Raw genomic sequence first — 26,163 nt, 5'->3', positions numbered from 1 at the left:
TTATAGAACTAAAAAAAAAAATCAAAACAATTGGCTATGCTGGTGTAAATACTGAAGTGAATGACTATGAAAATGACAGCTAACTTAAGTTTGCTTTCCAATAGGTTTGTCTCATGACAGATGAGTTTTTAAACTTAATTATAGAAGACTGAAGAGGAAGGTCACCCTTAATGGATACTGTCCTCTTTCAGGAACAGCTGCCATCAGAGCTTTCTCCTTTTTAATTATCAGAAGAGGAGGATGAGAGGAAAAAAAACCCTGAACAAAATAAAAACAGAACCTAAACTAAACTGGATTCTCTTGTGTTTAATTAAAGTTCATTTCACGTTGTATTTTTCTTCTTAATGGAAAAATTAATAATGATCCTTCTGCTCTCAGGACATATGGAGAACTCAGTGTCAAAGACCTCTGTTCACGTAATAAGTTTCAAAGCCTCAATCAAATTTGGAAGGAAGATATTGGGACCAACAGACGGATTTATTAACATATTGACACAAACACAGTGACAATGCCAGCTTCCCTTCCTAAAGAAACAAGCTAAAGATGTGAAAAGAGAAAGATACATGCCCAAATCACAGCCATAGTCACTTCACTTTTGTGCATCTTCCCTTATTTGTGATCTATATTTTATCTTTGTGGAGGGGGAACTCTTGCAAACTCCAGACAGAGATATTATACAAACACAGGGTGAAAATGTACTGATTGATGCATCTGCCTTTATTGAAGATCTTTAGCTCTGGATGCCATGGCTAGATGGGGCTTTGCATTCCTCGGTTAATAGTAGACTTCTTACATAGCTGCAGGGGATCCTGGATTCCTCAATCAGAGAAAAATCCCATTAGCCATCAAAAATTTAGTTCAAATAAGCAATACAGGATTGGACTTTTATCTATTGTTAATCCTTTTTTCAAGCTGAAGTAATTATGTGATAAACAAGTCCTATTCTTGGGGGGGAAAAAAAAAAAAAAAAAAAAGAAGAAGAAGGATGGATTTTATTTTGTAATTGCTTTTTTTTTGCAAAAAAATCATTAAAAGACTAGACAGGGAAAATACTTGTTATTTTTGGCAGACTGAGTTTGTATGTGCTTTATTTCCTTTCAACAGGAATATTTCTACTGAAACTCCAGATAGAACCAGCCTGGAAGTCTAGAATCATAAGGAACAAAAACTAAATAATATTACCACATTATTTTTACTTCCATATGTACTTACACAATTACTATATATGTTTTTAACTTCCAGTCCAATACATAAACACCTATGTTATGCAAAAGTGCCCACACCACAAAGAAGTAGGTACAGCTCTGACTATTTCCACTGCATTAGCAAGTGCAAATTGTGCACCAGGTAACAGGAGATGACATTTTACTTGGGTGATTTGTGACTTCTACCTTTAACTCTGTTCTGTTCATTTACAGAGTTGTGCACCTCAGTGTTCTCCTACGTCAGCTTAAACTCATTTGTTTAAAACCTGTTGGTTGTTTGCTGTTGCTGTTTGTTTTTTTTTAATTCTTAGGTAAAGTTTGGATGCATTGCACTGGAGGGAGCTGCCTTTTTCCTTATTTATGTTTGAAGCTTTACAGAGTCTTAGCTTACTGCAGTTTACTCTAAAGTACCCCATTCAGAAGGCAAAAAGACCTCTAAGCAGGCATAAATTACATTTGGCTGAGTACAGGACTCAATTGATATAAACATTTGAGTATTCCTGAAATCCTGCTGGCATATCTGGGTTTGCTAATCACCCACTGGGCTAGAAGCTGTGGAATCAACCATAACCTCAGGAGACCAGTGTGCTGAGGCTCCATCTAGAGCATGTGGAGAGAGACTGGCTCCAAAATTAGCCTCCTTGCAGAGTTTACTTTTCAGTTTTTGTTGCAAAGATTCTTAGAAAGAACAGTCTTGCTATTCTGGAGTTAATCTTTCTGAATGTTTCCTCAGAACTTTCTCATATTCCCTGTAAAATAGGCTAAGCACCCAAACATGATCAATATCCCATTTTGTGCTGACTTCCATGGACTTTGGATCAAACTGGATCCCACAGAGTTACTGCATGGGAAGCTTGCTTTTAAATAATGCTTGTGCATAGGACTGAAGGTGTGTTCCCTGTAGGGGATTAAACTTTTCCTCACGGCTACCACCAATGCGCTCTGTTGTACAAATGCATTGGAAAAGCATTCTGTAGCTGTCTGCAGAAAAATGCATTAACACCAAAGCTTAACAATGAAAATTGGCTGTTACTTTAATGTTTAACCTTTATATTAGAGTTCTAGACTGCAAAAGGGCACAATGTTTCAGTCCAGAACAGGTCAAAGGAGAGTACGTTTTGAAGCACAGACTATAAATATTTCCACAGCAGAGCTGGGTTTCCCCACAGACTGTAACTGATGGTAAATTCATCATAGCAAGATGGGCTGTTGTATCATCACTTAGATAATTTAAGTCTGCATTTCCTGTTAACTCAGTTCTACTCCAGTTCCCAAAAAAATCCAATACAATAGCTGAACTATATCAGTATTTGGCATGCATTTCAAAACCAAAAAGAACGGGGTTTGGTGATTGTCAGGAGTGAAGCCCTTTTATCAAAATAGTATACTACCTGAAAGAAATCGTCTAGAAAGGCTGAATCCTACCACTTAAAAACTTCATAAAGTGTTGTTTGCAAGGCTTCTCTAGTGTCCCACTCCAAGCACAGTCCTTGCCAACACCACACCAAGCCAGCTGAGGCCAAGAGCAGAGATACTAAACACAGTCCTCTGCTGTTTCCACACCCTTAACACAATATGTTTCTGCTGGTTTGCATGTGCTTTGTAATGTTTCATTATCCCAAGTAAGTCTTGTGTACTGGAATAATTTGAGTGAAAACTTGGCCATCAGGTCAAGGGAGGTGATTGTCCCCCTCTACTCCGCTCTCATGAGATCCCACCTGGAGTGTTGTGTCCAGTTCTGGAGCCCCCAACACAATAAGGACATAGAGCGGGTGGAGGGAGTTCAGAGGAGAGCCACAGAGATGATCAGAGGGCTGGTCCCACCAGCCTCTCCACCATGAAGACAGGCTGAGAGAGTTGGGGTTGTTCAGCCTGGAGAAGAGAAGGCTCCAGGGAGACCTTATAGCACCTTCCAGTACCTGAAGAGGCCTACAGGAAAGCTGGGAAAGGACTTTTTACAAGGGCATAGGAAAAGGGGTAATGGATTAAAACTGAAAAAAGGTAGATTTAGGTTAGACATTAGGAAGAAACTCTTTACTGTGAGGGTGGTGAGACACTGGAACTTGTTGCCTAGAGAAATTATCCCTGAAAGTGTTCAAGGCCAGGTTGGATTGCATTCTGAGCAACCTGGTCTCATGGAAGGTCTCCCTGCCCATGCAGGGGGTTTGGAACTAGATTATCTTTTAGAATCCTTCCAATTCAAACCATTCTTTGACTCTATGAAAACATTGTCCAGTTACACAAAATGCCATACCTGAAAAACAGCTGGAGATGACTGACCAGCTATTAAGGATTAGATGCTAACTTCCATCACCTTTCTGCTTTTCCTCCAACCTCCACTGGGACTTTGGTTTACGCTGGCATGCAGCATGATCTCTGCAGGGCTTTCCCTCATGCCTGGTGGAGACAATGAAAATCCTCCCACTGCATTAATTTGTTTTGGGGTTTGTATTCATAGTGCTTCTGGAACTATAGCGTTGATTACCATTGCTGATCCAAGACCAATATTCCCAGGCTGTTGAAGCAATCAAACCATCAGCTCAGCTTCTTAAATTCTGTCTTTTTTCACCTTCCCCTAGGTTGGAAAAATCCACAAGAATGCTGCCCGCAAAAGAGAATACCACGTATTGTTCATGGTGATCACTACAGTCATCTGTTATCTTGTGTGTTGGATCCCCTATGGAGTTATAGCATTACTTGTAACATTTGGCAAGCCAGGTGTGGTGACTCCAGTTGCAAGCGTCATACCTTCCATCCTAGCAAAAAGCAGCACTGTTTTCAATCCCATTATCTACATACTTATGAATAAGCAGGTAAGACACATACTATTTTGAAATTGTACTTTCTTCAGGGTCTGCCAGGCGTTCTTGACCATTGTGACTACCAGCCCTTTATGGGAAGTACAGTCAAGGCTTGTCCAAATGATATTACTGTAGTCTTGATGTGGAAGTGTTTGCGATCTACAACATCCTGCTAGACAGGAAGAACAGATAAACATTTCCTTACTGAAATTGCTTGCGTATTCTTCTGAGGACACACTGTGTGATTATTTGCAAGCTGCAGAATTGCTGCAGGTTTTGGCATGTATTTGAAAGAAGAATACTCAAACATCAGGAGTGAGGAGGGGTGGGTGTGTGGAGAAAAGAGGGACAAGAAGAGGAAAGAATTTCATTACCTTGGAAACAATATAAAGGAGGAAACCATTTTCAAATATCATTTTCATGACAGATCCCCTTGAAAACAAATGGTCATTGCAATTACAGTTTTTGTGTTCTCCTACATCCTTCCTCTTAAATTCCTAGTTCAGCTACATGCCAAAATATATAATTATTCTAGTCTCATGAGGCCAATTCTAACACTTCTAAAATGCCTAGATCCAGTTAAGGTCCCTTGTTCCTGTAAATGGCATTTTCAGTACACAAAAGCAAACTTCCAAAAGTTTATTAATGCCAGATCTGAAAGTTTTAAAAATGTTTGACAGTGAGAAATTTGGAAAATGCGCATAGGTTATGAAAAAGCCTTACCTTTTTCATTACATTATGTATTAGAAGTTGTTCTCAGTTTCCTTTCTTCCTTATATTCCTTAAACTATTATAAAACTGATAAAGCCCCTTTATCATTTTTTTGCTCAGTGTAGCTGATGCTTACTGTAAGTATTTATTATCAGCAGAATTATATTATTGTGGAGCCTAGACAAGGGAAAGGTTGGATGTAACAGCCAAATATATTCCAGCTTTGCCAAAGCCTGAGATCATTCTTGGTCTGGGTCATCAAACCTAAAATTATTAAATGAGGAATGAATCTACTCCTGAAATTTGAAGGAAAGTTCTCAGGCAAGATGTGAAACCTCCCTGAAATCAAAAATAAAAAATACTATTGCTTTCCACAAGACCAGAACTTCATTCTTGAAGCCCAGTTTCAGCTGATGTTGAAAGACATAGAGAGCTGAAGCAAAATAGAACTGAGGCAAAAAGCTGAGGCAAAAAGCAAAGGCTCACTGTTGAGAAAAAGTTGATTAAAAACAATAAAACCAGGGTGCTTGCACATCACAGGAATGTAGCAAGCTGTCTAAACCCACTCTTTCCTTGCAGTGGTTGTGTCTTTCATCTACAAAGGAAATACTTCTGAATACTTAACTTCTTTCTCAATATGGGGTTCACTTGTGATCCAGTTTATCATCTTTTACAAGGAAAGATCTATGTGGGGTATCTGTCTAAAAAAGGAAGATCTGTTAGGACAGTTTTGAGGCAAGGCAGGCTTTTTCTTAGCAGCAGGAACTGAGAAGGCTGCAACAATTCAAGAGCACCATGGCAGGAAACTTAGAAGTTTCTTAAATATCCATCCTTAGTCTCCAGTCACATGACAGACCAATGTATTAGATTTCTCTCTTTGAACCCTGAGGATGTTTCATTTGTTTCCCACTGCCTGCTGTTCCACAGCTGCCACTGCCACCATTTAACAACAAAATGCAAGGGGAAAAAGTAAAATCAGTCTTGGAGGGTGGATGATTAGTTGCCAGCTGGAAGTCACTGTATAGGGTGGCTTTTTTTCATAGTTAGCTTCCTAATTGTTGCTGAAATAAGGAAAAAAATCACTCTTGAAATGGAGCTCTGTCAGATTTGGGGTAAATACTTTTCACTGGAATAAAACCAAAGTAATAGCTAATGCCTAGCTTTAGTCTGCAGCTCTCATCTGCTCTGCCACTGTGTACTAGCAGTAAATAAATAAATATTTTTTTTAAAAAATTATCTGACACAGAGGAATGAATTCCACTCAAAAATGGGTGAAACACATCCCTCCACCCATTCCCCCTCCTTTCAGAGTAGGAACAATAGTCACACCCTCATCCAATGTGTCACCAATGTTCACAACACCTCAACCCCTCTGTAGTTGTTCTCATTCTTTTTTTGTAGGTTTTTTTTTTTGTAAATTTAACACCTCAGGAAAAGTTGTCTTCTTCCCAGCACTCAGCTTTGCTGAGCTTCATGCTTAGTTGAGAATTGTCAGAGGAGGCTGGTGCTTCCCAACACAGAAGTTATCTGGCCTGCATTTTTCACAGCCCTGCTTTTTAGATGGAAGATGCCACAAGAGTCTACTTACTCCTGCGTTTTTAAAATTCACTGAAAACATAGTTCTCTGTGCATAAGCTAACCTTTTTGCTTTGGGACATGCCCTGAAGATTGCAAGAAGACGTTGGTTGGCTGCAGCTGTGGTGTTAGCTTCCAGCTATCATAAATCAACGTGGAACACCATGGAACCATCAGCCTCTGAGTCAGCCTTAAAAATCATCCTGCAGAGCCCACCTTTAAACTAACTCTCAAGCAGGCTTTGAGTCATTTTCATGGTCCAGGAACCCCAGAGAAAAAGTTTTGTCTTTGCCATGTCCATCTGCACTGATCTGAGGTGATAAAACACTGGGGAAAATGGTCACTTTTGTGCCAGTCACAGGCACTCTGGCAGGATGGCATGGGACACAGACATTGCCTCCTTCCTCTGCTCTCCTGTAGGAAGAGAGGGAATGCATCATTTAAGATGAATCATTGCTGGGCTGATAACATCAAGCCAGGCAGACATGAAGCTTCACTGCCAAAGCTGCAAAGAAATTAAACTGCCTGAGATGGAAACAAAGTTTTGGGGAAGCTGGAGGAGACGGTAGAGAAGGAGACTGTTTTCCTTGTTGTCTTACTGTGGATGGCTCTTTTGCCCTGTGTGTGCCTAGGGCAGGCCTCTATGAAGGGCATGACAAGTGCTGTGCCAGGTGGGCTGGTGCTGCTACCTCTGCTTGCTGGAGCAAGCTGGGCAGCGTCAGCATGATTAGGCTTTCAGTACATCAGTCTTTTTTTGGATTACATTTAATGTAGTCATGCAGATTTTATGTTTCGTCTTACCTCTCCTAATATATTTTATTCCCATCACAGCTGCCTGTCAAGTTTCTTCAAACTTGCACCTATGCAGCCACCCCAAACAGATTTTTAATGACAGCTTCAACTACCTGTCTTTCATTGTGATGGTGCTGACAGAAATCTGCTCTTTCACCGGTTACATGCAAGCAAGTATTAAGCATTCAGCTGAGAGATATGGAGCTTCCTTATAGCCATGAGCTTGCTGTTAAGGAGATGATCCTTTTGCTTTCATACAAAGCAGGGGCATTTTACTTTCATTTATTCCACAGAACAGCTCAGGAACCCCAACAAATAAGAGCTTTCTGGCTGGTGTAGCTGTACTTGAGGACATACTGCACTGAGAACCAGGGATCATTAGCTGGGTAACATAATGGTGTGGCGTATCTTATTGATATATTAACCTTATCTTGCATATCAGAAGTTAAATTTTTATTGATACAGAAGTCAAGGTATGAATAATGAATGCTTGAGAGGGTATGGTTATGGATGAGACACAGTGAGACTGATTGAATCTGCACTTGCTAATTTACAGGAATTTCAAGTTAGTACTCAGAGAAAACAGGAATTTTCGCCATTGCTACCAAACAGCCCATTTTAAGTCTAATTAAACCCATATCACTCAAAGATCTACAGAAACAATTGCTTGGAAGCCACAGATCAGGTTATAAGACACAGCCGTTGTTGATGTAAAATAGATTTGCTTCCCTGCAGCTCAGGGGCTTCCAACCAATTCCATGATTTGGGGATTACATACATCTAGTAATTCAGGTACACCTACAGATCCCTGGGCTTCTAAAACTCAGGCTAGCACATCTAATACTGTTTTACATGTTACAATTGGGGAAAAAAGGCCACCCCAACCCTGTGATCAGAAATGTGCTATTTCTGGTGTCAGAAAGTGCCTCTGAGCAAATGTAAGGAAGGAGAGAGATGGGTTGTCTTAGCTGTGAGTAAAATTCCCTCATTTGCGGATTGATTTCTAGTCTCTGTCTTCTTGTATTAAAATCATTGCACTTTTAAAAACAGAAGCTGACCCTGTCATTTTCCCCAAGGATTTGGAGAAATTATGCTGAAAAGAATAGACACACTTACTTGAAAATATTTAATACTGTGACCTTTCCGAATTGATCATGTATTGGTTGTAGGTGGTGGCATTGAGGAAGAAATTAAATAGAAAAAAAACCCAAAAAACAAACAAAGCCAACTACAAATACCTTTCTTTCTTTCTTTCTTTCTTTCTTTCTTTCTTTCTTTCTTTCTTTCTTTCTTTCTTTCTTTCTTTCTTTCTTTCTTTCTTTCTTTCTTTCTTTCTTTCTTTCTTTCTTTCTTTCTTTCTTTCTTTCTTTCTTTCTTTCTTTCTTTCTTTCCTTCCTTCCTTCCTTCCTTCCTTCCTTCCTTCCTTCCTTCCTTCCTTCCTTCCTTCCTTCCTTCCTTCCTTCCTTCCTTCCTTCCTTCCTTCCTTCCTTCCTTCTTTCTTTCTTTCTTTCTTTCTTTCTTTCTTTCTTTCTTTCTTTCTTTCTTTCTTTCTTTCTTTCTTTCTTTCTTTCTTTCTTTCTTTCTTTCTTTCTTTCTTTCTTTCTTTCTTTCTTTCTTTCTTTCTTTCTTTTCTTTCCTGGTGGACAATGAGACTCAAATAATAATAATGTACTTAAAGGGCAACAAGACCTGGATTGAGCATGTCCAACTGTGCTTCTCACAGCTGAGCACTTACTTAGGTACACAGCCCTTTTGCTTCAAGGGAACTGCTCACACACTGAATTGTTTTCAGATTTATCTTTGTTGTTCATGAACATGAGGTAAAACAGCTGACTGGGCCCAAGGTGAGATCCTCTATGGAGAGGCTGTGGAAAAGCAGTGTTGGAGCCTGATATGTGATAAACAGGAATTAACCTAGCAGGGATGTGAAATTTCCCCAGCAAGTTAGAACTGTGAACAAAAGGAAAGGTGTTTTCATGCTGTTTTGCTATACCAGGATGTGTGATAATGCACCATTCAGAGAACTGGTGCTAGCTCACAACCCATGTCAGACACCTCCCAGGCCCACTGTGGCTGTGGTGTTCTCCAGGAAGCTGTACCACCACCACCCACCTCTTAGCAGGTGGGTAGCTAACCATGCCAGCCCCCTCTTCCAGGGCCTTCCTGGAACTTCTCTGCTGCCAGATGAGGAAGAGGGAGTCTTTCTTTCTTCGATTATAATGCCTGTGCCTTATATATGCAGTTTTCTAACATCCTTTTTCAGTCCCTCTTGATCTTACCTTATGCACTGAGCAGGGAGAAATACATAGGCCCTTTGGGGAACAGAGCTCCACATGATAGTCTTAAAAAAATAATAATAACTTTAACATTTTCCAACTGGCTGTATAACAGCTGTGCTTTCACAGTCAATTTTTATGTGTCATTTCACAGTTTTTGATATTTCCAACAAAAGGTAATGTTTCATTTTTAAAGCTGCAGGAATACGTGGACAAGTTAATGCTGATTTGTTTTGGTTTTGTTTGGCTTTGGGGTTTTTTTGGTTTTGTTTTTATTTTTTTAAGCTGCTCATTTTCCCACTTGGAAAACTAGGATATTTTAGCTGCATGAGGACATAAAACTACAGACCTGGGAAGACAGCATACAATGCAGGGACAAGTGTGTCAAGCCTCATTTTATCAACCATTTGAAACACACCTATTGAGTCCTGAAAAGAGATCCTGTTTGTTTAGTTCGTTCCCTTCTAGAAGTTTATTGTAAGATTTATGAGAATAAGTTGTTACAGTTTTTCACTAAAATTCATGTATATGTTAATACTCATGATGCAAACAATCAGTCATTGGAGTAATATCCCCAGGGAAGTAATGGATTTCCCAGCATTGGACAGTTTTAAGGTTCAGCTTGACAGGGTGCCAAAGCCATTTTGTCTAGACTGTGCTTTTGCCAAGGAAGTTTGGACCACATGATTCTTGAGGTCCTTTCTAATGTGGCATTCTATGAGTCTATGACTCTACGATCTGTTTTTCCATCACTTCACTGGTAGCTGGGCTGACTTAGAGTAAATAACAGTCGACATAAAGAAGTGATGCTACATTACCTTCTCAGTCATCTAGAAATGGCAAGAATTTTTGTCCAAATAGAACACCCAAGCTCTTAAGCTGACAATGATCAGACTCAAAATCATCACTTACTGCAGAATAATCCACACTAAGTACAATACTTAGTAGTACAGTTTAGAAGTGTTTTGACTTCATTTCTTTCCTGATGTGCACTGTTCTGACTTTTTAAAGTTGAGGGGCAAAGAGAAGAAAGGTCTCAAGAGCATCTTTGCTGCTGTCATAAGGTATAATAACTGCATTTCACACAGTGAGTTCAAAATTACTTCAGGAATTTCTCTTGCAGTTCATAACAAAAAGATCATTTCAAGAACATAACTTGGTACAACCTGAGCCTAGCCTTTTCCTGCCTGCCACAAGGATACTCTCTAGGGGCTGCACTGGCACTAACATCACAGAAGCATTTATGACAGGCTGTTTTAGACACAGGGCAAAGGTAGGAAGCAGACAACCAGGCCATTTCTCATGCAAGCAAGGTATTAAGTAAATGTTGAAAATAATACATTACTGAAATAAGCACTTTTCTTTTGGACTATATAATGACTTGCAACTTATGGCTCAGGAATGCAGTAACGGAAATGACACCCAGTTAAAAGGTGCTCCTGTCTGGAAGGCAAAGTGAAGGACAGCAATATCTCTTTATATATCATTTTAAACAGCATCTAATATCTTGATGTCTCTTCCTATATTGCTCTTTTCGTAGCATTGGAGAAAAGGGGGCATCACAGAAGTGGGAAGACACCTGCACATTAGGCAAAGGAAACAAATGAGTCAGAACACTTAGGGGAAAACGCAGTGAGTGGGGTTTGTAGCAAAGACAGTAGGATCCTTTTGTAGTCCGTATCTACCCTGCAAAAGAAAACAGGCATTTCTGAAAGCAAGAGAAAAGAGGAGACTCCAAAGAGAGGGAATGTGAGGTCAAATTTAAAGTGACAAGTAGTGCAGAAAAAGAGATAGAGGATCCCTCAAGGGTCCATGCTGTGGCCAATACTATTTGATAAACTTCATCAGAGACAGAAGGACTGAGTGCACCCTCAGATGACCAGACTTGCTGTGGTGATTGATATGCTTGAGGGAAGATCCAGAGGGACCTCGACAGGCTTGAGGGGTGGTCTGGTGCGCACGTGATGAGATTCAACAAGGCCAAGTGCAAGCTCCTGCACCGTGGCTGGAACAATCAGCAGCATCAGTATTAGAATGGGGAATTAATGGATTGAGAGCAGCCCTGTGGAAAAGGACCTGGGGGTACTGGGAGTTGAAAAGCTGGACATGAGACAGTGATGCGCACTTGCAACCCAGAAGGCCATTTGTATCCTGGGCTACATCAAAAGAAGGATGGCCAGTAAGTTGAGGAAGGTGATTCTGCCCCTCTGCTCTGGTGAGACCCCACCTGGAGTACTGTGTCCAGCTCTGGAGTTCTCATCACAGGAAGACAAGGATCTGTCAGAGAGGGTCCAGAAAAGGACTACAAAAACAGTCAGAGGGCTGGAAAACTTCTCTGTTGAAGAAAAGCTGAGAGAGTTGGTGTTCAGCCTAGAGAACAGAAGGCTCTGCAGAGACCTTGCTGCAGCCTTTCAATGTATAAAGGGGCTTACCAGAAACCAGGCAGAGACTTTTAGCAGGGTCTGTATTGACAGGACAAGGGGCAGTGGTTTTAAACTGAAAGAAGGTGGGTTTACATTGGGTGTAAGGTAGAAAATTTTTACAGTGAGGGTGGTGAGACACTAGAACAGGTTGCCCAAAGAAGTTGTGGATGCCCTATCATTGGAATAGTTTAATATTACATTGGACAGGGCTTTAAGCAATATGGTCTAGTGAAAGATGTCCCTGCCCATGGCAGGGGGATTGGACTAGATTATCTTTAAAGGTCTCTTCCAACCCAAACTGTTCTATCATTCTATGATAAAGAGAGTAATTTTGACATATAACACAGTTATTAGGTCAATTTGTGTCTCTTCTGTATATTGTGTAAACTTGGATGACCAACCTTCAAATGTTTCAGTGATCAGTGTCCTTTAGAGTAAGATCCTAGGTGTGATGCAGATAAACACTTTCATGTATTTGGATGAATCAACTTTCAAAATAAAAATGTAGCTGAATCTCAGCTTAAAAGGTCCCAACCACCCTAGTCGATGTTAATTGAGATTAGCTTGGAAAAGAGGGACCATTGCCTCATGTGTTTCCTGACAACGTTGCAGGTGATGCTGGTCAATAGAAGGGGTCATAGACACACTTATACTAGTAAAGACATCAGAGTTAAGTGCAGTGATTGAATGACAAGAGATTAACATTGCTACCTGTTTGAGAGCAAACAGGGAAGTATCTGTAGGAAAATACCTCACTTCTAAAATCATTGTCACTATCCAAAAGGCAATAAAACAACAAACTCTTTAAGGTTTCAAAGAATTCGTAGGGTTACACATATCACTTTTCTCCAGAACAAAGAAAACAGCTTTAAACAAGTTGTTTGCACTTTCCTATCATCAACAGCCTATAGTTGTGCTGGAAGCTGCATGATACCATTTACCATCAGCTAATTTTCATATACTTCCACCTGTAGCATTAAACCTGCAGGGTAGATGGAGAGATAAATGGAAGTTTCCAGTATCCCGAGATCACTACAGGAGCTGTGGTAAATTCATAGCTGAAAATAAGGTGTTAGGCTCCTTACATGCAAGGCCCCTTGGTATCCCATTTGCTTTTCCAAGCAAACACCATCAGAAACTCAACCAAAACTGTACTGTCTTCACATGTACATCTGTCCTCAAGAGAGAGTCTGGATGGTCAAGAGTTCAGTGCTAAGAGAAATGCAGGAAAAAAAGTATAAGGTATTGACTGTGCTGTTTCTTACTTGTCATTACTTCAGTGTGATCTAGAAGTTGGATGTAAGCACCTGGCATATTGGTATCTTTCTGAACTGATTTCCAGGTTTGGTGTGGATAGTTAAGGTCCTACAAATGTGTAGAGGACCTACAGGTAGACCAAACTTGAGCTGCTCTTTAAAATAGCATTGCCAAGTCACACTGAACAGATGTTACAGGGACTTCTGTTGCACTAATTTCAGCTGCAATGCCAGGTTAGGAATCAGACTGAATTTCAGCCTACACCTTGGTCTGGCTAAAGTCTAGCATTAATTTAGCCTCAAAATTCCTCATTTTAATTCAAATGTTTCTGCTTTTCTAGAATATACCCATATTTTACAGATAACTCTCCAGCTGTGTATTTGCTTCAAATTACCAAGAATGCAAGCAAGGTCAGCTGAGCAAAACAGAATTTCTAATGCAATGCAACAGATTATATTAACAAATAATTTATTTGCTTTATGAGGACAATCAAATTCAACACATGAAAACAATTTTTAAAAGGAAGCATAACTCTGGAGGTCACAGAACTTCTGATTTTCCCCTCCTGTTCAATCACTGAATAATCTCCAGTCATGCAGCAGTGGCATAATACTAAAGCTTTATCCAGAGCAGGATGGTTTTGTATATTTTGTATTAGTTGACTAATTATTTAAAGTTTTACTGTGTATAGCAGGTGTATCTTTGTCCATAATAATATGCCTTAACTTTTGGTCAGCCCTGAAGGGGTCAGGCAGTTGGACTAGATGATCATTGCAGGTCCCTTCACACTGGAACTATTCAATTCTATCCAATCCCATCCTATCCTGTCCTACTGATGTCAAATCTAAACACAATAGCAAACACCTTTAGTGATAGTGTGCTACACATAAGCTTATGCTCAAAAGTAATCAGTGCTCTTGATACTATGCAAATGCCTGTGACCAAAAATATCTTCCAGCATTCCAATATCAGAGCACCTCCAGTACGATGAAAGATAATTTGGACAACAGCTGTTGCAACAGGGCGGGTGGTATAGGAGCCTGGCAGAAGGGGGTGCTCTTGAGAATCTGTTTTTGAGCCAGAGGCAAAGGCAGTGTTGAGGAAGACTAAGTAGATGAAATAGCCAAGAGCTGCTGAAGTTTTTTGTGTGGTGGGGTACTAGCAGAATGCAAGAGTGACCTACCCTCAAGAAAAAAGATCCCGAGTAATTCACAAGGAAAGACAGCCAATGGTATCGTACTACAAAAATAACCTCATGAAAATAAGACTTTGGATTTCCTTGCGCAAGTATTCCCGGTCTCAGCCTAAGTGAAACTCTGTAAGGAACACCTGGAAGAACTGTTTTCCCTAAAGACATGTTACACACATAGCCAAGGACAGGCAGCTCATAACCCACAGCAAAAAAAGAACAGAGTAAGATCATATTTCTGCAAGTACTTATTAACATACTCTACAGCAGAATATAGGTAGGAATATATCGGCATTACTGTCAGCTGGAGTCTTTCTTTTAATCCTTGTAGGCTGAACCAGAGTCCATGGAAGAGTCAAAAAAGAAACTGGATAGGCAGAACAACATATGAGCTATGACTAAATAAACACATGCATTTTTCAAGTGTCAAAATACTTCTCATTGTTACAATTTGAACTTTCAGCAAAATGGGAGTTATTTCAAAATGATCTGGAATCACTCCCTCCATATTACAGTAGTAATAGACACTTCATTTCTCCTCATGAAGTAAAATGTTACTGTAGGGACTGGTAAATTTACTGCTCTCTCTGTCAGTCAGGATCAATCAGTCACACTGCAGAGCCCTAAACAATTCTGACTTAATGAAATGGGAAAAAGAAAGAGAGGCAGGATTCATTTCGTTGCTGTTCACTGAAGTCCTTTGGCTGTTCTTTTTCCCCACACTGCTTTAGGAAACTCTTCTTATGTTTCTTTTAGGCAGCAGAAATTAAATTCACACAATACCCCTTTTGTATACTGTATAGGTTTTAGTAGCTCTATTTAAGGCCAGCGAAGATCATATGAGAGATAAATAAGACAGCTGGTCTTTTTTTTTTTTTCCTGCAGTGATAAACCCCATTAAAAGTAACAGTGCTGTCTTAAACCAATGTGCATTGAAGACGTAATAGTGTTGTTAATATTTTGTTAATATTTTGCTTCCATGTGCACAGCCAAGGATTTTGAACTTCAGCAGCTGTGCTGCCTACATCAAAGTAAGAGTAAAGTTTGTCTCAGTTTGTTTCCTCTAACAAAATAACTAATGCCAGTTTATGATCCCTGCAGCTTTGATCTCTGGCTTTGTTCACTTGATATGAGAGAGCATATTTCATGAGGACTTATCTAAAAAGGGTCCTTTTAAATGATCAAGGATTATCTGAATAGTATGCTACAGCCAGGAAAATAGAGTAATATTTCTCAGATATTAGTATGTGTTTTTTTGTTTCTTCCTTCCCTGCTCTTCCGCCATGGAACCACTTTGTTAGTATTATTTTGGTAACAGCATATTGATTTCTTTTCTTCTCCTCTCTACAGTTCTTGGGATACTCCAGCTGCTCATTAAAATACCTAATGGCTTGATGGCTAGATTCAACCCCAAGTATTTGTAAAGTCTAAATGAGATCCACTAGATGGCTTAGAATTTCATTTGTATAGAAGAAAACAAACATTGAAAGTAACTGAAAAGCAATCCAACACCTTTGGAGAGCAATATTGCAAGGGAAGAAAAATAATGTTGCTTGAGGCAGTAGGAAGCTTCAGCAAATCCTCCTGTCCTCTCTTCCTCTTTTATGAAAAAAGTAGGCTCGGAAACAGGCTCTGAAGAGAAAACTTTCCTCATCTTACCCTCCTAATCATCTCTCCATAGACCTGTCCTCCTTGTGCTCAGGATATAGCACCTTATATGAGCCTCCTGGCTCACACATTTCATAGGCAGCAAGGCTAGGCCTAGAGGAAGACCTCAGCTGCTTTCAGTTTACACAAGAGACACATCTCATTCTCCTTGCTTTAACTTGCCAAAAATTCTTCCTACTGTCCCTGTCTTAAGCCAGGGTGTAGGTGCTGTGCATCAGGAACACCACCTAGTCCACAAAACATCAGACAACTCATGAGTCATGAAATCTAGTTTTCTGGAAGCATGTTCATGTTATGTTTCCTTCAACTGCTGTAACAATGACTAAACTATGCTCAATAGGGGAAGGAAGAAAAAAAACCAAGAAACACAGAACCGCCCCCCCCCAAAAAAAAGTCTCTTAGTTTTATAGAAAACAGTCTAAAACTCGAAACCTCTTCTGGAAATTTTCCTCTAGGACCTCACTATGCACAAGGGACTCTACCAGCTGCATGGGGTAGCACCGGGGCAAGACCTAACCAGCACCCCACATCCACCAACACTCCAGGACTGGGGGCAAGGAAAAAACCCAACAGTTTAGAAGATGGGCCAGCAATATTATTTTAATCAAGAAGCTCAATCACAGTCAGATGACTGTCAGGGAGCAAGGCAATTAACAGCAGCTGACACAGGCTGCAGTCAGCACTGGTAGCAATTTTCCCTTCTGGCTGCTTCCATAAAATCAAGGCAGCTGTGATGTCTGTTGCTTGCCCTTCTGAACCCCTCAGGCTTTCTGGAGTCTTCTCACAAGCGTGTAAGGAGTTGTTGTGACACTAATTATCCCTTATCTGTCAACATCCTGTAACCAAGAGGGTATTTGGTTCATATTTGTCTATGCACAGAAACAGGTCACCAGAAGAAATGGGTTTTCTTACTTCAGTTATCATACAGATGACTATAAGCACATGGAGGAGGTGGTTCAGAGTGTAGCAGTGTAACCCCATTAGTCTTTTCTCAGTTTAATTTGTGGGATTCATGTGTTTACAAAGAAGCTGAGGCTCAGCAGAAGTCAATTACTGTTCTTAACTCTACCTTCGTTCTTAATTTTAAGCTCACATCCCAACACACTAAATCTGACAGCAGCAAGATGAGCACCAACAGCTGAGGTGGGCTCCCCTCCGAATGTGCAGAAAAAAGCCCCAGCCAAAGTCAATTAAGCGACTAGGAAAAAGCAGCAGTTCTCCCTTTGCATCTGGTATGGTACATCTTTCTAGCTGTTTCCTTCTCCTTCCTTGCTGTGATGCTGTGATTCTTTGTCTCTCCCCTCTCCTCCCCCTGGATCCCTTTCTTTGTAGTTTCTAAGAATCCAGGAATTGCACCAGCAATGGCTTGCTATGTGATTTGTCGCAACCTCCTTGTGCTGCCAGTTCTGTGGTGCTTACGCTACATCCATTGAAAACACCTCACTAGATTACTGCTTTTCAGTGAGTTCCCTGTCATTTTAATAATGGAATCATAGAATGGTTTGGATTGGAAGGGACTTTAAAGATTATCTAGTTCCAACCCCCCTGCATGGGCAGGGACACCTCCCGCTAGATCACGTTGCTCAAGGCCCCATCCAACCTGGTCTTGAAGACCTCCAGGGAGGGGGCATCCACAACCTCTCTGGGCAACCTCTTTCAGCATCTCACCACCCCCACAGGAAAGAACTTTTTCCTAATGTCCAACCTGAATCTCCCCTCTTTAAGCTTCAGACCACTGCCCCTTGGCCTCTCATTATATACCCGTATAAAAAGCCCTACATGAGCTTTCTTGTAGGCCCCTTTCAGATATTGAAAAGTTGCTTTAAGGTCTCCCTGAAGCCTCCTCTTCTTTAGGCTGAACAACCCTAACTTCCTTAGCCTGTCTTCATAGGGGAGGTGCTCCGGCCCTCTGATCATCTTTGTGGCTCTCTTCTGGACATGCTCAAGAAGTTCTATGTCCTTCTTATGTTGGGACTCCAGAACTGGACACAGCACTCCAGGTGGGGTCTCACCAGAGCAGAGTAGAGGGGGAGAATCTCCTCTCTTGACTGGCTGGCTATGCTTTTTTTCATGCAGCCAAGGACACAGTTGGCTTTCTGGGCTGCAAGTGCACATTGATGGCTCATGTTTAACTTCTAGTCTACCACTACTCTCAAGTCCTTGTCATCTGGCGTGTTCTCAATCCTTACTCCTCCCAACCTGTATTCATGCATGAGATTGCCTCGACCCAGGTGCAGAACCTTGCACTTGGCCTTGTTGAACTTCATGCAGTTTGCACGAGCCCACTTCTAGAGCCTGTTAAGGTCCCTCTGGATGGCAATTAACATATTCAGTTAGCATTTCCATCAAACTTAGTAATGAGTTTACCTGAATATTACCATATTTTTTAGGAAAAAGAAGTAACAGCATGCATTTCTAACTTGCCATGGATCAAGGCATGAAGCTCAGGGGTCAGGCTGTACTTCACTTCCACAAAAGTGCAGTAATTTCTTTTAAGTGCTCTATCTGGAGTCACTTACCACTGTAAGAGACTAGACCCGAAATGTTAAAAATAAGGAAAGATGTATGTATGGAGTGAATACTGGTAGGTTTTGGAATGCAGCAGATAAATCCATGCTATCCTGATGAAACAGCAGAATCATCCACTTGTCACCCTGGAAAGATAAAGATGCTAGGAGAGCTAGAATAGAAGTCCAACCAAAATGCAAGTGCTAGTGCACTGTGAAACACAGCTGACTTTTGTGAGTAAAAAGATAAAAGATATCTCCTTTGAAGGCATGTTGTTCAGAAAGGGGCACTTCAATTTTCAGAAAAAAACTGAAAATTAGTTGTTACCAGGGTTCCCTGAGGTACTATCAGAAATTTAATGTCGCACCTCCTCGAGCTGTCACTGCTAAAGAATAGAGAATATAGTTCATGGGTTTCAACATTCTACTGAGATTCTGGGTTTGTATGCAACAAGACAAGAAATACCCTCTCCCATTTCGTAGACAATGTTTACTGGGCATTTTATCATACGGAATACAGTGATCATGTTTTGTTGTTGGTTTTTTAAATGAAAAAAAGCAGACTAAAAGCAAAGTTGACCATTTTGAAAAGCATCAATTAACTGGTTCATTCTTGCATCCCAAAATTGTTTATCCTCTAGTGTAGCTTAGTGTTCGGAGTTTTCTGAGAGGTGTTACTTGCATATCGTGATGTACAGTAATCATCCCCTCAATACTGCCTGCCAGGAGGTGGTGTAATACACAGGATGAGCTGCATGATTACTGGCTGTAAGGAGTTTACATGACATCAATCCAGCTCTCGTTATTCCACTAATGTGTAACTATCTTTATTGTTGCCATGGGCTCATGGCTTGGGGATGAAAACAGTGACTGTCACCTCCATTGGTCCAACTCCAGGCATTACATAGTTCAAAGACTACCAAAAGCAGAAGAATGCCTCACATTTAATGGATGTAAGCAGGCTTGTAGTGGTTAAATTATGTGGTATTTCATCACAGACTGAATGGCAAGTTATGTTTTCCCTTTCGTAAGTTATTTTTTCATTTTAATTAATAATTGATAAAAAGTCTGTTATTGTTCTTTAGGATGTGACACTGGATTCCTTCAGCCATTTAGCTTAAGTTCACTAGCATTTTGAGTACATCATCAAGTCACCAGAGCATGATGTCCTTAGAGGGCTTGACAATCCCAAAAAACTTACTGCCAAATATAAAGCAGTATGGTATGTGCTCCAGGGAAATCCTAGAGCAGCTGCATGGGTAGATATGTTCACTTTAGAATAATCTGGCTTTACAATATTTGCCTCTTTTCTGTAGTTTACAGTGAAAGCTATTTGTCATTCTATCTGTCCATTTCCATTGCAGATTTCATTGCAATTACAGGCAGAACTGACAGGCACCTTCCCTGTTTTGTGCCATTGCAGCTCAGTGTCATTCACTCAAGACAGTATGAAAAGACCAGCACTCCTAAGCAAATGAAAACAAATGTTTTATTTACAGGAAAAAATCTGTACACTGTGCATACATAAAAATATACAAAATCATAATAGAAAATATAAAAAGTGTTAAAATGTATACAAACACTGCTTAAAAATGTGACTCCTGTAAAATCTGAAGCTTTGTTATTAGAGTACACATTCATTTAAAAAAATCATCATACAAAATAATTCTCAAAGCTATTAAAAAAGTACACAGTCTATATTTGAATAGTTTGATGACTACATGTTATAAGAGTGATGAGACGATATGGATAAATGTAAGGCTTTTACACACAACTCTTATTTCAAGAACAACACTCTGAATCTGATCACTAGGCCAGGGAGAAGAAATTCGCAGTGTCAAAATTAATTCAAAGATGCAGGTATGCCCAGACATCAGCTGCTTAAAATCTGAAACAGTTAAACCAGGTATCCTCCTTGCGTGTGAGAGGATTGCTGCCAGGAAGGATTCAGATGCTTTTGAATTACAGTCTTCTGAATTACCAACTTCAAAAAACCATTTCATTTATTTAACAGACATCAACTTGAGAAAGCATGAAGGGAAAAAATAGTAGACATTTATTTTTGCAGTCAATACATTCAGTATTCCTTTCATGGTACATCTGTGTCACTGTCCAAATGGCACCTTCCATCGTTAAAAACTGCTGAAGAAAGAAGAAATTAAAAAGGAAAACCCCACTATGGATTGGATGGGTCTACATGCATTTTGAACTCTTGTTTAATTCAAACCATCTCTAAAATTACTGTGGTTCAGTCTTTGTGACCACTGAATTTAAGCTCTTGTCTTCATTTAAGAAAAAAACTGTCTCAGTTTTGCTGACCTTGGCAAGAGAACCACAGCAACAAGTTCAGAATTTGGATGCTTTCACCAAAGAAAGTGTCCTGACCAAAGACATGCAATGATTTAGCTAAATTTGTACACAGAGAGAGTAGATTAGAGTGTGTAAATCACCACCTCTCTCTCCAAAGGTATGTATTTCTTACATCATTGTGATTTCACTGACTGTACCAGAGTTTCAACAGCATAAAACTGCACAGCAAGGTAAAAGGAAATCTTAGTAGTGTAATCTAAGGAATGACTGAGCTCCAAGTTTATGCTGAGGTAAGCTTTAGAACTCTAAAGGAATGAAACAGTAACTTTTTCTAGCAAAAATTATTTTAGCCCAAAGTGAGGCAAAATTCTTCTTGAATAAACAGAAGAATACCTTGATTTAATCATCCAAAGGCTGAATGCATAAAATGGTAGAGCACCACAAGTCAGAAAAGCTACAGAATTCACAGTGGAAAAAAAGAGCATAATGAAATTCATCATAAACTCAGCACATTTCCTTAAGCTGCTGCATTTCTGGTTTGTTCACATAAGTGCAACTGTTGTCCACAGCACCAGGGCACAGACATGAGGCTCAATAGCCTTTGAAGGCAACTTTTTCCTACTTGTCAGTAAACTCTTGAAAGTTTAAAACCTGCAACACTGCAACAAGTGTGAAGTGAGCTCAGGAGTTCCCTAGCAGAGGCATTGGCTTGGCTGATGAGACACCTCAAGAGCCAGATTTGGGCAAATCTCTGATCTGTGGTCAAGTTTCACTCTATTAAGGTGAGACAGCCACATGGTCGAGCTACGAAGCCTTTATCTTTTTTTTTTTTCCCCAAGAAACCTACAATCTGTGTGGGAAAATGCATTTCCTTTCACATTATCTGCATATAATATATGCATCTAAAACCAGCATTCTCACACACAGTTTTAGATGTACTTAAGTTTTTTGTTAAGGACTTTCTGCCCTCGTGAGGGATGGGGAAATGCCCATAAATGCAAAAATACTTGGTGTGTGCTGATAAAAGCCACCAATGCCAATGCCACACAGTGTAAGCAGTGATGAAGGGAGTAGCTCTCCCAGATCTCTCTCAGATCCTTTATATTCTCCAGTTACTTTTGCCCCTTCTCCTCTTGCAGCAAGTGGAGGTGAGCCCTCAGTTTCTAAATCAGGCTACACTTGCACTTCTGTCAAAAGATTGAAAGAGGACAAGACAAAGTAGGGGCGTAAAATCTTTTTAAGCAGCCACAAGGTTTTTGAGCAGGCAGAGCAGTGAAACATCACAGTGGAAAACAGTGTTGGGAAGCCATGCCAGGGAATCCTTAAGTTTTCAAGAAGATGGGTATCACAAGTTGGTCTTCCTCCTCTGTGAGCAAGTAAACATTTGCAGCCCAGCTCTGCAGCATCTGCTGAGGTGATGCTGCAGTACCCACACTTGCACTTGTGGAAGGAGTACAGATTTGCTGTGTGAGTCAGAATACAACAAAGAAAGAATTTCTGCTGTGAGCACTTGTGTGTGCAAAGTCCAGCAAATTAAAAGTATACAGTTCATTTTATAAATCTCAGCCCTGGTTCTGCGTTGCTATTTAAATGATGTATTAAGTAGGTATACTTAGCAGTTATTACATGAAACTTTATGGCCTTGTTCTACACACAAAATGCTGCTGTGGGTAGTTGAGTAATGCAGTTACTATTTGTCTTCTTCACAAAAATCAAAGTTAAAGATTAGTGGTTGCAGAACAGTGAAAGTGACTAGCTTTTTTTTATTTTCAGAACTTTTTCCTGCTTATGGAGGAGTAACATATTCACTAATTCTATAAAGCTAATCAACTCCTTTCCTTTGCAAACACATGGTAGCTAACTCAGAACACAGTGAAGAGACATGTTTGATTGCATTGTTCAGACTTCATATGCTTTGCAAGCAGAGTATCAAACATATGAAAAAAATAGACTAGTTCTATGTAGGTTATCTATTCTCCACCAGATTAAATAACAGTATTACTAACTTTAAGAATAAAAGTTGCTGCCATACACAACATTACAAAGAAATCAGCTTGTGATATATCCAGAGTCTAAGACTAATATAAGTAAAATCTATTCATTTTGTCATGTACTACACTGATTTATGGACATAACTATCCACACAACACAAAAGTACAGGTTTTAGATCATCTGGTCATACTTTTCTGTGAATAAGAGGCATCTTAAGAGTATCATCCAGCCCAAATTATGAGACTATGTAGGAAAAAAAGGCCTAAGTCCTACATAAGACACATACTCTTAACTTTTGAGGAAGAAAAAATCTTCAGACCCAAAGAGCAGAGTGAGAGAAAGAGGATTCTATTATTACACTTATGTTACTATTGAAGAGAAAATAGTAAATAATACTGTTTGCACTCTTCAATTGCCTTTCTGTTACTTATGGCAAAACACAAAAAATATTTTCCACCAAAATCAGTGAGTGCCTCTTTGAGATCTCAGCATTTTTACTGAATGGACTTGAGTACGATATAGATGTGCTTTTGTGTACATATTTTTCAGTTGACACTGATTCTGAAAGAAAGATTACAGTCTTGAGGCTGGGGAGGTGGGGGGCAGGCATGGAAACCACAACAAAACCCCCCACATCATTAATATCTTGCCACTTGGAAAATCTGAAACTGAAGTCTTGCCATGGAAAATAATGTTTTAAATATATTACCAACCAGGCAGATTTTTAGAAATACCTTAGAGAATATTTTCATTGTGTGTTATGAAGGAAAACATATCTCCTATTTCCAATCCATAGTCAGTGTTAAAAAATGCTGATATTCTCTTCTTTTGTCAGAAAACTCCCTAAACTTTCTTAACAGCAGTAAATTGTGAACAAGTAAGCTTGACTCAGATCCCAGTGAAATACCTAAAAAATGATGTCTGAAATCCTGAATGCTATCTTTGCTGCAGAAAGGTGAGCTCCCTTTACGCTTGCTCTTAGTGTGATATGCGAGCGCTGCACAACACCCCTTGGCTTTCTCTGGATCTTCTTTATCTGTGCAGACCAGGGGAAGGCAACATTTCCATCTTGCTTACACCTTCTTGACAGGCCTTGCAGGGAGATTTTTTTCCCAAATGGGTTATGAATATGTCTGTTGCTCTCTACAGAAATAAGACATTTCTCTTTTTCCTCTGCCCTGTGCAGTCAGTATGAGCATGAGGGTCTGGCATCAGAAATACATCCAGTAGTTTAACTGATTTAGCTGTGTGTACAGCCATCTCCATCTGTACTGCTTTCAGAGCCCCCTGGACAGCTGGAGGTCTGTAACTGAGCCTGCATATGAACAGGAATTCAAGTCTACTCTAGTCAAGAACTACACAGCTCAGAGTAATGATTACTTCATTCTTGGAGAGTGTGAAAACCCCATGGAGCCATGAGAAACGCTGCATTGTTCAACTGGCCACCCTGTACATGAACAATAGAGGCTGTTTCGCAATGCCAGATTTAACAATTAAATAAGTTCATTGAAAAAGAAGTTACAGTCTAGCATATGTGGCGTAAGAGACCACCAACAAATTCTGACAGCCACACCCACAACAATACGTTATAATTCTGCCTAAATATGTCCTTTGCACATTTCATGAGCTAAGCCTTTTTTTTAATTTTATTTTTTTCTTTAACTATCTGCAAAGCAGTAATAAATACTCAGGCTCAGAAAAGAAGTATTTCTCATGCCTGCTACTTAATTACAATTTATAGACTCAAGACTAGATTGGTCTAAGATACAATTTTCAAGTATTCTCGTGTTTATAGTACGACAGTAGTACCTTATTGCACATTGTTTCTGAAGGACTTTTTTCTACAAGTTTGGGAAATTATTTCGTTCAGGGCACTTGACAGCTTTGAACCCTGGCAAAATTACTTTCCCCTTCCGATACAGATCATCCTGCAAACCTTTATTCATCCTCTGCACCAACAGCTTCTCGTAGAGCAGTGGGTGGTAGGCCCCTAAGGTACAAGCTGCATCATAGTAGAGTTCATGGTAGTGGCACAGGTCGGTCTGTCGGACTGAAGGGATGTACTCGTACACGTGCACTTCATTACACATGGACATCATGATGAGGATACCTGGAGCAGACAGTGAAAACAAAAATGACCCCCGGATTTCACCCTTCTCACTGAAATTTCCCTGTAGTGATCCACTCTGTTTTTCTTTCCTGCTTTCCTTCAGCACTGCACAGCTTAATTCCTACTTCTGTAAAATCATTAAGTGAAGTAATAGTTCCTTTTATTAGGGCAGCTTTCACTTGTCATTGATGCATGAAGTCTGTGATCCCTGTAGTTGATGGGGTAGGGCAATGAGCATAAGGAAAGAGTAAAAAGCCTATGAAGGGCTTGCATACCACTATCAGCCTTCTTGAGTTAGAAGGCTGCCCTCTCCCACCTCCCCCATTTACCCCATCCTGTCCACAAAATATCCCCCACAAGAAGCAGGGACCTAATGCAGCTGCATGCTTGTTCTTTTGAGTCAGCTGATCACTTTTTTTGGTTTTCTTCTCTATTATCGATTCTTGAAGTTATTTAGCAAGGCAGACTAGGTCTTTACATTCACTTGCAGAATACAGAACACATACACACAAAGCAGCTGTCTGGTGTTTTTAAGCTTTTCCTGGTATTTCTACCACTTTCACAGTTAAACTCTGACATGCCTCGTACAGAAGTTTTTTTTTTTAAATACACAAGTATGTCCTTTTCATCCTCTGCTGTGCTTTAAATATCTGTCTTGCAAATATTTACATACACACTAATCTTCAAGGCTATGGCAAACCTGACTGATTTTCCTCTTTTTTCTCTTTTTTTCCCCTCTTTTTTTTCTTTTCTTTTGTATACCATGGCAAAGGGAAGTAAGAATAGAAACATGGGCAACCCATGATTCTTCTCTTGACAACTTTTGAACTGTTCATTCAGATCACTGGCAGTACTAGAGTATCAGCTGAAACCCCTTGACACATCTTCATCTTATTACAGTGTTGGTCCTTCTCAGTCTGGAATTGATTCAACTCCATTTTTTCTATCCACTTGCTTATCTCTAGCAGGAAGACATTACCTAGAAGGCAGCCTAAATACTTGCAGAAGAGCATATAAAGAAGCATCAGCCATTTATTGGTGGCACAAAATCCCACAAGCCTCCTACTATTGTGTGGAGTCCCACAGTGAAAGGATGAGGAAGGTGAATTCCTTCTCAGAGCAGCGCTGTCACAAGGAAAAGCCCTTGACCACCTTCCTTTCAGCAAGAAGGCATCCACAAAATGTCAAGCCATTTTTTTTCCTGCCACATACCAATCATCAGCACGGGCAGCAGTGGCTAGGAAAGGCCATATGGAAATCAATGTCCTGTTTAAAACCAGGCGAAGTTCAGTTTGACCTTAGTGGCAAGTCTTGACATGCTGTTACTCTCCTTATCCATGCTTAAAA

General features: G+C 40.0%; 2 protein-coding genes across 2 annotated transcripts in view; one reads left to right on the top strand and one right to left on the bottom strand.

Annotated features, from left to right (window-relative positions):
* The window catches only part of LOC127392181 (parapinopsin-like), a 91,968-nt gene that overhangs the window by 63,992 nt on the left and 1,813 nt on the right, over positions 1-26,163 (top strand). Inside the window, exon 3 of the mRNA XM_051635845.1 lies at positions 3,785-4,018. Within this exon, the coding sequence (XP_051491805.1) occupies positions 3,785-4,018 (234 nt within the window). The remainder of the gene's footprint in view (positions 1-3,784; positions 4,019-26,163) is intronic.
* The window catches only part of ST6GAL2 (ST6 beta-galactoside alpha-2,6-sialyltransferase 2), a 56,089-nt gene continuing 49,807 nt past the window's right edge, over positions 19,882-26,163 (bottom strand). The window contains exon 6 of the mRNA XM_051635829.1: positions 19,882-24,816. Within this exon, the coding sequence (XP_051491789.1) occupies positions 24,548-24,816 (269 nt within the window). The 3' untranslated portion in view covers positions 19,882-24,547. The remainder of the gene's footprint in view (positions 24,817-26,163) is intronic.

Source organism: Apus apus, chromosome 1 (assembly GCF_020740795.1).
Source record: "Apus apus isolate bApuApu2 chromosome 1, bApuApu2.pri.cur, whole genome shotgun sequence".
NCBI lineage: Eukaryota > Metazoa > Chordata > Aves > Apodiformes > Apodidae > Apus > Apus apus.
The sequence above is the reverse complement of the archived record's forward strand: the minus strand, read 5'-3'. Positions and strand labels throughout refer to the sequence as shown.